General features: G+C 39.0%; 1 protein-coding gene across 1 annotated transcript in view; it reads left to right on the top strand.

Annotated features, from left to right (window-relative positions):
• The first annotated feature begins 248 nt into the window (after nt 1–248).
• BMP5 (bone morphogenetic protein 5) overlaps nt 249–12,969 on the top strand; it is an 88,201-nt gene continuing 75,480 nt past the window's right edge. Inside the window, exon 1 of the mRNA XM_060788101.2 lies at nt 249–1,568. Within this exon, the coding sequence (XP_060644084.1) occupies nt 1,082–1,568 (487 nt within the window). The 5' untranslated portion in view covers nt 249–1,081. The remainder of the gene's footprint in view (nt 1,569–12,969) is intronic.

The raw sequence follows: 12,969 nt of genomic DNA, 5'->3' as shown, positions 1-12,969 counted from the left end.
TACATGCAAACCAATATGATCCAACATAAGCACTGTCATTGGATTCTGAAACCATTTTTATGTGTCCCATACTGATTATAAGTTACCTTTCATCCCAAAGCTCTTTCGAAGGGTGGACTGCCTCCGGTTAAGAGATAGGACTGTAAACTGAAGGATGAAATTAGCTTTGTGAGGCAGCCAAAGGGTTAAGCCACCCCCCTCCCAACATACACATACACTTTGCCCGTTTCAAATTACAATGAGGGAAGCCTCTTCTCTCCCAGCAGGGTTGTGCTTACATTAGCTTTTAGATCTCTCTTGAAGGGAGCTGCTATGTTTTTGCCTGCGAGAGGTGGAAATAACAGTTAAGCATTTGGAAGAAGCTAGGTGAATTTTCAGAAGGGGCCTTTTCCCCCCTGAGTGAATGCAGGAAAAGTCCTTTTAACTGCCTGGCACTTGCTTCAGATTGGTTGGACCTTAAGGAGAGTGCTCAAGATGTTAGTGGTCTCAGCTGGTTGCTGAGGGAAATAGATGCCACGCCACCGGGCTGCAGACCAAGACAGAAACCTGTGAATCAGGAAAGGAGGTCAGGTGGGCAAGGAGCTTTGGTTAGTTACTTGATCAGATGCCACAGCAGCAGGAGAAGATGACTCTGAGGATGCCACTCTGATTGAAGATTATCTCTTACACCCACAACCACATCACCCAGTCTGGTTATTTGATGCGCTGTACAGGAATGCCTACATCAACCGACCAAGTTCTGGTCTTCTGCTCCATCCATGCAGAAAAAACTGTAATGACAGTGGAAAATTGGAAGTCTGAATTTCAGCTTTCTTAGAACGAGCGGCCGCCTGACGCATCTCTGTGATATTTAAATAAGAGGAGGAATAAGATCACCAAGATGTTGTGTGCAGAGATGACAACGTTGACATGAAAAATAGGTAATTCACAGTTCATCTTTCCCCCCCAGTTCCCCAGCCACGGGGAAAACAACCAGATTTCACAAGAGATCAGGACAAGTAAGACAAGGGGGGGAAAGGAATTTCTTTTTCTGGAAAAAAGGAAAGAAAATAATTACTGCATCCTTGATTAAAGGCAAAATATGGACCAAGCTGTGCTCAGAGTTGTGGTGAGCCTTCTCTGGAATTATTGGATTTTAATAAGTTCTGCGAAGGGAGGCATAGGAGACAATCATGTCCATTCTAGTTTTATTTACCGGAGATTGAGGAACCATGAACGACGAGAGATCCAGAGAGAAATTCTTTCCATATTGGGCTTACCTCACAGACCCAGGCCTTTTTCACCTGGAAAACAAGCGTCTTCAGCACCACTCTTCATGCTGGACCTCTACAATGCTATGACGAATGAAGAAGATACTGAAGAACTGGAATATTCACTGCAGGGAACCACACTGGGTGGAGAGAGCAAAGGGCTTCGGAAGCGACATCCTGCATCTCCAAACGGATACTCTCGGAGGATACACTTATCGCGCACAACTCAGCTCACCACACGGAGCCCTCCTTTAGCTAGCCTGCATGATACCAACTTTCTGAATGATGCAGATATGGTCATGAGCTTTGTCAATTTAGGTATGTTTCACTTCCCTGGCTCCCCACTTTAATAATAACCCTGCTCTGTGTCTGAAAACCTTGGAGTCAGACCTGTAATTCTGCTTGTAAGGCCACAATTGGAATGTGTGGTGATAAAACAAGGTGAAGTTGTGCAAATGCTAAAAAAGGAGCCGCACTGTAGGTGGCCAAGTAGGGAGTCAAAGGGGGTTTCTCACACTGTTTATACAAAGTCAGTTTCTATACCTCCCCTCTCGTGGCTTCTGTTTTCCTTCTTTCATTGATGTGAAGGAAGTCGTAGCCTTGGGCAAGATGCTTGACAAGTAATAATAAGGATGATAATTAAAAATGGGTGTTGGTGGAGTATTCATTTTCAACTTGAAACAAGACTTGGGTGAGCTAACTGTCTAGTTTAAAAACTGTAAGGTTATGCAGTGAAAGAAGTGAAAACAAGAATAGTTTGGGAGAGTACATTTCAAAGTTGACAGACAGAGATATAAGCCTGTACTTGTACTTCTTTACTAGGATACAATTATGACATTATGTAGTGAGACACATTCGGCCTGTGTGTGTATATTTCTGATAGTAATGTTAATTGAATTCCAAATGTACCTTTTGACACTCTTATTGTTTTTCTTGTGAGAAGAATCCTCTAGATTTTGTGAGATGCAGTGCTTCTCCTTTTGTTATTCCATAGCCTTGTGTTTATCAAAGTTCACCCATAGATTTTATGCAGAATTATTTTGTCTATTTTATGGATAACAAATGGGTTCAATCATCCCTCCCTTCCGACTTGGAAAATGCTAATGCCGAAAATGTTAGCATCCGAAACATAATGAATGGAGAGAGCTTTGGAGACTTCCTGCTGGTTTTGAACATATTTAATGATTCAGAGACAAATAGGATTATGGTTCCCCCTATAATGGAAAAATAAGCTGCATGTCAAGCTTTTAATGGAAAAGAACATTTTAAGGATGATGCTAATAATTTATTGAGATCTATATTTATCCATTAAAGGTATATTTGCTGGGGAATTATCATTCGCATGCTGGTTTGCAGTTCTTTAGCAAATAGTTTTTTAAAGTCGTACATTTCGTAGATCAGCTGCACAAGATGTGATTGTTGATTACTACTCGAATACTTTCTTAACCATCAGTTAAGAGTTGTGCTACACTTTGGATTGTGTGTTCAGAAGTGTGACTTTTTAATTTCCTTTGACAATATCAAGTTATGTGCTCTTTAGGTGAAAATACCTCAACACTGGGAGTATTAGAGAAGAATGTTTTATACTCCAGCAGTATAATAACATTTTGGTAGCAGAAGCTTATTTCTATCAGTTGGGGGGGGGGGGGAATCACATATCTAGTATGCTTAAAGATATTGCAATGCTTGATTTTCAGTAGAATTTCTGAAAGTTTCATTTCTCACATTTTTTCCCAAATGTTATTTCACCATTGCTCCCCCCTGTTGTTGTTGTTGTTGTTGTTGTTGGTGGTGGTGGTGGTGGTGGTGTGTGTGTGTAAGATATATATATTCACACACACACACGTTTGTGTATATATTTAAATTCACACTTATTGAAGTCCTGGATTTTGAAAAGGATTTAAAAAATTACTCATATTTCCACATTTTAGCAGGTATCCTTGATGTAGAAAAGTTGAAACAGTGAACTCTGCTCACTGTCAGTCTCTTTGAGTTTAAATGAGAAGATTCAATTAACTTGCTCTTAAACAAATGCCTATTTTCCCTCCCAGAAGTTTTCAAGGGCCATTGAATTAATTTAGTAACAAAATGCAGAACTCATTCAAACTGATTCAGGTTTAGCCTTGGTAAATTATGTTATTTCTTATCAATCATTTTTTGCCTTCTACCAAAGTCACATCCTTGTTTAAGTCTTATTTTGAAAGTTACGGAAGTACAGTGCAGTGATGTTTAAAATGCAACAGTATTTAAGATCAACAGCACGTGTTTTATACTATATAGAAGGATAAGGCATACATGTATTATTGAAATGCCAAGCTTTTTATGCAAACTGCCTAGCTATATTTGGTTTATATGAACTATAAAATGTATAATTTTGTTCTCTGGGTGGCTGCATCAAACTCAATTTCAAGGTTCCTTTGTAACTGTATATTTTATGTAATTGTGGTTTTAAAGAATTACTCACTTTGCAACACTTATTTTTAATCACCCTGCTTTTTCTTGGCTGGTTAAATAGATTAATTGAAATAAGGCCTATTATGAAATAATTGCCATGTAACAAAATCAGACAACAATTGGAGGGGATTTTTTGAGTAGATTTGTGATGTGAGTTGCAGCTTCAGATAAACCTTTTTGTTATTTATCTTTCAACCCAAGGCAATCTGTATTAACAAATAGAAATGTAAAATATACAGTCCTGAGACCTCTGATTCTTACTCTGAAATAATTATTTGATGACAAACATAGCTGAAGCTGTTTAAGATCTGAACTTTCAGTCAGAGGCAATTAAATTGCTCTTTTTGGAGCTGGACTTGGATGTGTTAAAGTGGGGGACTATTATCAAATTACAATATATTAATCCCCTCCGAGGTGATAAAGAATTTGCATAAATCATGCCACTTGCCCATTGCAACTGCTTAAAAATTCATATCCTAAAAATAACACATGTGAAGTGTTAAGTCCTAGAAATGCTATTTACTGTGAGCTCAAGGTAATAAAATTATTCTTTTGGGACACGGAGATTAAAAGGGGAAAACATTCTTTAGGGATACAGGAGGCTGCTTGAGTTGTAATAATGATTCTGGTAGAATACGTTTTGATAATGCTCCCTTGATTTGCTAATAAAACCTTACATGCCTAAGAGGTAGTTATAAAACCATGTGTGCAGTTAAACAGGGGGAAAAACGCTCCTGAAATTAAGATTTCAATTACTTTTACTACTGCTCAGAATAAAGGTATTTTAAGCTCCAATTCTGAAAGCCTCAAATTCTCTTTTTCTTAAATTATAGCCGAAGTATCTTAGTTATTATACAGAGCGTTCCGATGCTTGTCACGTTTTGTGGACTTATTCCTACTGATAGCTTTGCAGCCCAAAGTAGGTAAATTCCACCTTCAGTACTTAATATGGGAGGGTTTTTTTTTTTTTTTTAAAAAAAACAGGACAGCACTACTGGGAAAAAAAAACATGCCTCCTTTTGCTCTTCAATGGGATTCACATCTAAGGGTCTTTCCACACAGCCCTATATTCCAGACTACCAAGGTGGAAAATCCCACATTATCTGAGTGTGGACTAAGATAACCCATTTCAAAGCAGATAATGTGGGATTTTCTGGGATATAGGTCTGTGTGGAAGGGCCCTTATTCTCAGCTAAGCACACCTTCATTCATTCTTGCTTTAGCCATGCATCAGTGGGCATAGTATATATATTTCAAAGCTGGAGGAAGTGAAAAATGGGATTTTTCTATTATAGTCAAATTGTGAATGCTTATTTTTGTTACTAAAATAGCAAACAGCTGGATAACAAGAGCTTCTGATTTTAGTTTCATTTTCTCTAAGTGAATGGCAGTTTCAATAGCTTTTGACCTGGGCTTGTGGTGTCTATTTCTTTAGATTTACAGGATTCTCTTATCTCAATGAGTAATTCATTGAATTCTTTCCTGGAAGCAGTCACTTTTATGTCATGGGAATTACTGGTGAAATTGGTATTATTTGTTCCTTGTAGAAGAAAACCCAAATGAACAGATAGAAGTTCCTTGAATGAGCGTGTTCTCTATTGTTTGCATCATTTTAATGTCAATTCAGGTCTTCTCTTTTTGCTTCTTTTGCAAATCGGTTTGTAGGGAAACAAAAGCATTGCCATAGACTTTGTAATCTCAAGTAAACTCAATGAATGAGGCTGAGGCCCCTCCCAGACAGCCCTTATATCCCAGGATCTGATCCCAGGTTTTTTTTTATCCAAGATTACCTGGCAGTGTGGACTCATATAACCCAGTTTAAAGCAGAAAACCTGGGATCAGATCCTGGGATATAGGGCCTGTCTGGATGAGATAAATAAGAGCAAACCCTGATCCATATTGCCTCTGGACTATGGATAAAATAACAAACACAAGCCCAAAGAGATTTGAAACATAGTATAGATTGTGAAAATGTAATATGGAAAACATAATGCATGGTAATACAATTTATGTATTTTTCTTAGAAAAGAATATACTTTGTGAGTATTATATGGGATGTAATTCTCTAGAAACACCCCTAAAATTCTGAGATGCTACCCAAAAGTATTTTGAAAACAATACTTTTTCCTTTTGTGAATTTGAGAAGATACCCGACGTTTTCTTTTGCCAAAAATATAAAAGAAATGACCAGTAACCCTGGAGAGCATGACGTTTTAGATGGTTAGAAACACACAGTAAATGAACTTATATGTGTATATGTAAAAAGGTACAGAGTTGGTAATATTTTTTTACTATTAAGAGGGAGAGATCAATAGAGGTCCCCTTATTTATTCCTTGTCATTAACTTTTTTCAGACTAAACACAGACTTTGGGTGGGAAGATGTGGGTTGCATACAATACATTTTTACTAGGAAAACAAAACAAGCCATGGGAGCCACAGGTTGTGATTAAAATGATCCATAAAAACCCTTTGGTTAATGCAACTCATTTGTTTCCTGGAAACCCATGTGGTGTGCAATATTATGAACCAGCATGCCTGCTCCCACACAAAGACTTCTGTGACAAAAAAAATCCTTGGCTCTTAGACATAAAATGGTGGGCAGAGAAGTATTTGTTATGTGAGGAAAGCTATAACATATAAAATTACTTTCTTGGTATGAGGTGTGATTCGCTGATTGTTTTCCTGACTTTTCTTCTTCACTGAAATCTGTAGCTCTGTAGACCATAGGCAGTCTATAGTACTATATATACTCATGTATAGGTCTAGAAAAAAAAAACTCTGAACAGAGTGACAAAGGCATGTGACATTTCTGAGTGACACAGAGTGACATCTCTGAACAGAGTGACTCAATGCGTCAGGTGCCTTGAATTGCCTCCAGCTGCCTTGAGCCACCTCCGGGTTGGAGAAAGGCGGGGTAGAAACCGAAACATTCACACCTAGCTCCAACAGACAAGAGTTCTTTCTCCCATCCTGAACTTTCCACAGATATATAAACCCAATTTTCCTAGTTTCCAACAGACCTCACAACCTCTGAGGATGCCTGCCATAGATGCAGGCGAAACGTCAAGAGAGACTGCTTCTAGAACATGGTCATAGAGCCCAAAAAACCTACAATAACCCGGGGTAGAAATGTCGTAAATAAAAGGCAAGAGCTTAGTCTATCCCAGGAGAACCTTAAAAAGCCCCAAATCTCTCTACTCTCTCCATTGTGGTGCCACTTCTGGCTTTTTTTAATGGCTTCAGAGGGAAAATGGTGGGGACCATGGGTAATTTATGCCCTGACGTTGTCCTGATGTTTCTCCATCTCCATGGACAATATCTTGATTTATCCACAGCTCATATAAAAATCCACATTTTTGGCCTCCAAATCTGCCATTGACATAAGGTCAATTTATACAAGAGTATTAAGTCGTTAGGATGTAGTTGCAATCTGTACCACGGGGTCATCATTGGGAGTTAGCTCTGTTAAACACTTCAAGACCTATTTTCCCAGAGAGAAGGTTCATTGCCATTATCTGGCACCCTTTGAGCAATGAGTCCTTGTTTATTTATTATTTTTTAATCATCTGCCAGCAATGAGAAATGCAAAGGGAAGGAGTTGTATTATTGTTGAAGGCTTTCATGGCCGAAATCACTGAGAGGATGCCTGCCATAGATGTAGCGATACATCAGGCAATACATCAGGAGATAATGCTTCTGGAACATGGCCATACAGCCCGGAAAATTCACAACAACCCAGCTGCATCATTATTCGACTTCTCTTTTGAGAACTGGGGTCAACCTACAGCAGATACATCTGCCTCAGATCCTCTTACAGTGTGATATCACATTGAAAATATGCTACCTCTTCATTGTGGCCCATACAGCAGTTGTCTTCATAGGACCCTTCCACACAGCCATATAACCCATAGTATCAAGGCAGATAATCCACAATATCTGCTTTGAACTTGGTTATCTGAGTCCACACTACCATATAATCCAGTTCAATGTGGATTTTATACAGCTGCGTGGAAGAGGATTATTAGTCCTTGAGCAGTAATCATCTGTGGGGATAAAATGTGTTTTTTCCTATTTTGTAAAGAGTGTTTTAATTATCCTCGCCTCACTAGCTGTCCATTTGAAGTGTTTCAATATAAAAAGGAGAAACTTAAAAAACCTTACAATGAACCTATTTGCTTCCCCATTTGCAAATATACCAATAGAAGCACATCAGAATCCATGAAAATAAGCCAGGTAGACTTAAAGGGATCCAAAAGACTCCTTTGCATTAAAAAAATCCTGTAATTTAAATGGTCTGTCTCTCTCTCTCTCTGCCTATTATGCTATACAAATCCACATGGTTGTTCTCAGAATCACTCAACTTTGTGCAGTGACTCATGGGATCAAAAGAAAGACCGTACAAAGGCTTTGGTCTCAATCCATCAACTATTTTGGATACCACCTAAAGAAACTCTTATCTGGCAGTTCTTACAAGTTTCCTGTAGTCGGGACTACCTCTGCACACTTGGCCATTGTGTCTCATGTGCAGTTGATGGCTTAGATTCATCTGTGTTGGATTTGTGAATTATCTTCTGTACTCTAAGCATTCATTAAATTTCAAAAGGAATACTTTCTACACATTCATTTAAAGAATTATCTCATACCTTTTGCACTGTTTGTTTTTTTAAAAAGATACTACATCATCAATGTCAATCTGAAATATGTTGGGAAAATTTCTGAATTCTAAATAAGCCAAACAAAATTAATGCATGAAATTCAAAGGGGAGAAGAATACCAAGAACATGTTACAACTAGAACTGGCCCCCCACCTACAAACAGGGAGACCCTGTTATGAAGGATTAAAGTGGGTTTTTTTTAAATGCAAACAATCTCTTCATGGATGGTTCTGTTCGCATGTCAGGAGCAAATAATTATTAAGACAATTGTCCATCAAAGAAATGGTGCATTCACTTTGAGACACATAATCCTAGGACAGTGTTCCTCAACCTGGGAGTCAGGACCCCTGGGGGGAAGGCACAGGAGGGTGTCAGAGGGGTTTCCAAAGACCATCAGAAAACACAGTATTTTCTGTTGGTAATGAGGGTTCTGTGTGGGAAGTTTGGCACAATTTTATCATTGGTGGGGTTCAAGGGGTTCTTTGTAGGTGATCTATAAATCCCAGCAACTACAACTCCCAAATGTCAAGCTCTATTTTCCCCCAAACTCCACCAGTGTTCACATTTGGGCATATTGAGGATTCGTGCCAAGTTTGGTTCAGATCCATCATTGTTTGAGTCCACAATGTTCTCTGGATGTAGGTGAACTACAACTCCAAAACTCAAGGTCAATGCCCACCAAATTCTTCCAGTATTTTCGGTTAGCCACGGGAGTTCTGTGTGCCAAGGTTGGTTCAATTTCATCATTGGTGGAGTTCAGAATGCTGTTAGATTGTAGGTGAACTATAAATCCCAGCAACTACAACTCCCAAATGACAAAATTAAAAAACACTAGTATTAAAATTTGGGCGTATCTGGAATGTGTGCCAAATTTGGTCCAGTGAAGGAAAATACATCCTGCATATCAGATATTTACATTACAATGCATAACCGTAGCAAAATTACAGTTATGAAGTAGCAACAAAAAAAAATTATGGTTGGGGGTCACCACAACTTGGGGAACAGTATTAAGGGGTCGCAGCATTAAGAAGGTTGAAAAACATTGTCCTAAGAGGTCATAAGATTATTTGGACTTTGTCCAGAGAATGAAGATCTGCAGTGGAAAAGGGACACAAGTCACTTATGGCCTCATTTTGATGTCAGACAAAAGGGTATGCTGTTGTTTGACCAAGGGAAGTGCTAGCCTGTAGGACCCAAAGCTCCATTATTCCCCAGCACATCCTCCAAAAAAAAAAAAGGAAATTATGCCAGCAGTGAAGGTACCTTGGTGAGAAGGGAGGAAATATCTTTCCCTGACCTATTTATTTATTCAGAGCATTTAAACTCTACTTTTCAACTTTCAAAGTGGCTCACACTGATGGCTTCCTTCTTTCAGACTCACAGTCTAAATATGAGGTAACAAACCAAGAAAGGGGCATGGTGGCTGCTCTTGACTTCATCTGAGGCTAGTGAAGTAGCAGTTGAGATGGAAAGTGGCCCTTTGATCTATGTTTAGGTAAGAAGGGGCTGTACCTGCTTCTTCTCTCTCTTTGAGGGCAAGGCAATGCCAGTTGGGATTGGGGTGATGTATAGTTTTATCTGTTTCTGGTCCTAGGCATGATGGAGCTGTGCCTGCTCCCTCTTCTCTCCCTAGTGGTATGACCAGCGCAAATCGAGCAGAACTTAGATCTGGTGATTCTTCCACTACGTACTTTCTCTACTGCCATTCCCTTTGTGCAGCACTGAGCAAGCACAACTGAATTATTAACTTCAAATTGAAACCATGATTATTATTATTATTATTATTATTATTATTATTATTATTTTCTGCATGGGGGATTTGTAGTGATTTTATTAGATTGAACAGAAATACTGCATCTTTGAGCTTGAGGTCACCAACCTAAAACAAAATAGGATTCTTTTCTTATGTCATGGATGTGGTTTTGATCATATGTATGAATGTGAGCCTTCATTTTTATCTATGGAATAATTTGAAATCTTGTGATTGGTGAACCTGGGCTTTTTCCTAGCATAATAATAATAATAATAATAATAATAATAATAATAATAATGTGATTTTGTAATACGAAATCCAGCATATATATCTTGTTTGCTGTGACATATTGTATTTTTGTGTCTGTAAAATAATGCTAACGTCACATCTTGATCCAGAAACAGAGACTGCATAAATTGCGTTGGAGGATCATACTATAGTAAAATGATGAGCCTTGGCGTCTGCAAAATCTTAGAGGCAGAGTAGGGATCTCATTGCTCCACTCCAGGCCGGGAATGCCCTCTGTCTTTAAACACTACATAGCTGAATAAAAATGCAAGCAGTTTATTGAAGATATTTTAAAAGCAGTATCAGTAAAAAGCAATCCACAAAAATAGGTAAATCCAATTAGGGAGAAAGATAGATAGAAACAAATAGTCCAATAAATTAGTCCATCAGAGTTCATGAAAACAAATACTGAAACTTCCAAGGTAAAACCCCAAAACTTGAATATGAATTGAACATGTCACTTAGCACAGGAATCTATTCAAGGCAAGGCTTCCAGGGACCTGAGACAATGTTTTGACTCAATTCCAACATTGCTTCATCTGGCTACAGATTCTGTACTTGGCACTTTTATCCCCTAATCTATATCCCAAGCAGCCAGGAATGGATTTTTTTCCAGCCTTAACTCTGTTATCAATCTCTCTCGCAATCTGGTAGAGCGCCTGAGAGTTTGGTTTGTTTGTCTGTGCTGACTGAAAACATTTCTCCTATCTACTGGCTTATTAATTTCTGCAGCTGCCCCAGGTGCCAAACTTTTCTCAGGCTCAAAGCCTTGGGAATTCTCTGGTAGCAATTCAAGCCTAGGGCACATACCTTCATCCCCAAACCCTTCAGGAACATTATCATCAGAAAAATGATGAACAGGAATCCCATTGTCATTCTCTGTATCTAGAGCAACCTCATCATTAGAAACATCATTAGAAGCATGAACCTCTTTGTTACTCCCAACATCCAGAGTACTCTGACCATTAGACACAATCACAGGCTGAACTCCAACACTCATCATGTTCAGGCCAAGAAGCGTCTTCTTGCTTCTTTGTGCTGCTGGCATGCTACCAGAAAGGAGTCCCCCGGAGCCCATCTTATGACACAGGGCTACTTCTCGTGGGGATCTGTGAGGCTCTGTGCCAGAAGTGTGCTAGCTGTGCAGAGAAACAGTGCCCAGTGTACACCCGACTGCTCATACCCCCAAAGCAGAGGATCCAAAGAGGAATCAAAGACAGATGGGGAAACATCATGGGAAGGGAGACTATAGGCACTGATGGGAAGTAACAGAGCCTGACAGTTCCCTGCGGTGCCCCATGATTGCCGCACTATGTCCTCTGTTTTACCCTTGCCCATGTGATAATTTCCTATGAAGCTGTAATCTGTATACACTGTTGTACGATCTGCAAATGTGGAGCTTCTGTTAAATTCCCATGACTAATAAATATAGTTCCAAATAATCACTTTTGGAGAGAGATTATATCTCCCACAATCCCCAGATAGTGTAGGCATTAATAAAAACAATTTTCCCAAAAATAATTATGTAAATAACTACTGCAAGAGCTATTTTCATGATTATGCCTTATCTGTTGTAAATTAGTGATCACAATGGCTGGATCTATTCTACACTGACATATAATGCAGTCTGAACTACCGATCTGCACTGACATATAATGCTGTTTAACTGCACTAAACTTTATTATATGGATCTGCACTGACCATATAATGCTGTTCAAACTACCTTGTATGGCCATGTATATCCAGCCTATCATTTTACAGCTGAGTTTCCTGAGTGATCTATTCTGAATCTCTCATAAGAACATATTCTTAATATCAGCTCCCATAATATTCCTCATTGTGGAAATAATCATTAACATCCTGCCTTGCATTTTCTTCTTCCCTTGCCCCAGTCTTTTCTTTTGAACCAAAAATTGCATGAGGCACTTTTTAAGCTGTTAATAAGAAACACCAGAAATCCCCCGAGGCTTTGAAAGACAGCTAACTGCTACTTGTCTTTGCTGCCATTTCTCACATATTTCCTGCCCTTTTCCTTGACTTCATACTCAGCGCCCTGCCAAGCACTGGTAAAGCTGCTGAGTCTATTTATAATTACCTTAACAAACTTGCTTTAAGTAAAGCTGAAGGGGGAGAAAAAACAGGAAAGCTAGAGAGACTGTCCCAATACAGTTTGCTGCTGTGTGCTTCTAACCAATTGGTCCAGAAAATATCATCAAGCATCATCATCTATTGATTCATTTATTTGCATAGTTTCATCATTTTACATGGTTCTTTGCATGAGCAGTTCATAATTGTTAATTGCTTTGCCTTTAGCTTAAGTTCTTAAAAAAACATGGAAAGGGGGGCTTTCACTGGGACTGTGGCGCAGCTGGGCTGGGAGTCAGTTGCATTAAGATCACTACTGACAGAAAGGTAATGAGTTCGAAGCCAGCCCAGGTCAGAGTGAGCTTCTGATCAATTTGTGTAGCTTGCTGTCGACCTTTGCAGCCTGAAAGACAGTTGCTTCTGTCAAGTAGGAAATTTAGGTACTGCTTATGTGGTGAGGCTAACTTAACTAATTTACAATGC

This window comes from Anolis sagrei, chromosome 1, assembly GCF_037176765.1.
Source record: "Anolis sagrei isolate rAnoSag1 chromosome 1, rAnoSag1.mat, whole genome shotgun sequence".
NCBI lineage: Eukaryota > Metazoa > Chordata > Lepidosauria > Squamata > Dactyloidae > Anolis > Anolis sagrei.
This window is presented reverse-complemented; position numbering and strand designations above follow the sequence as displayed.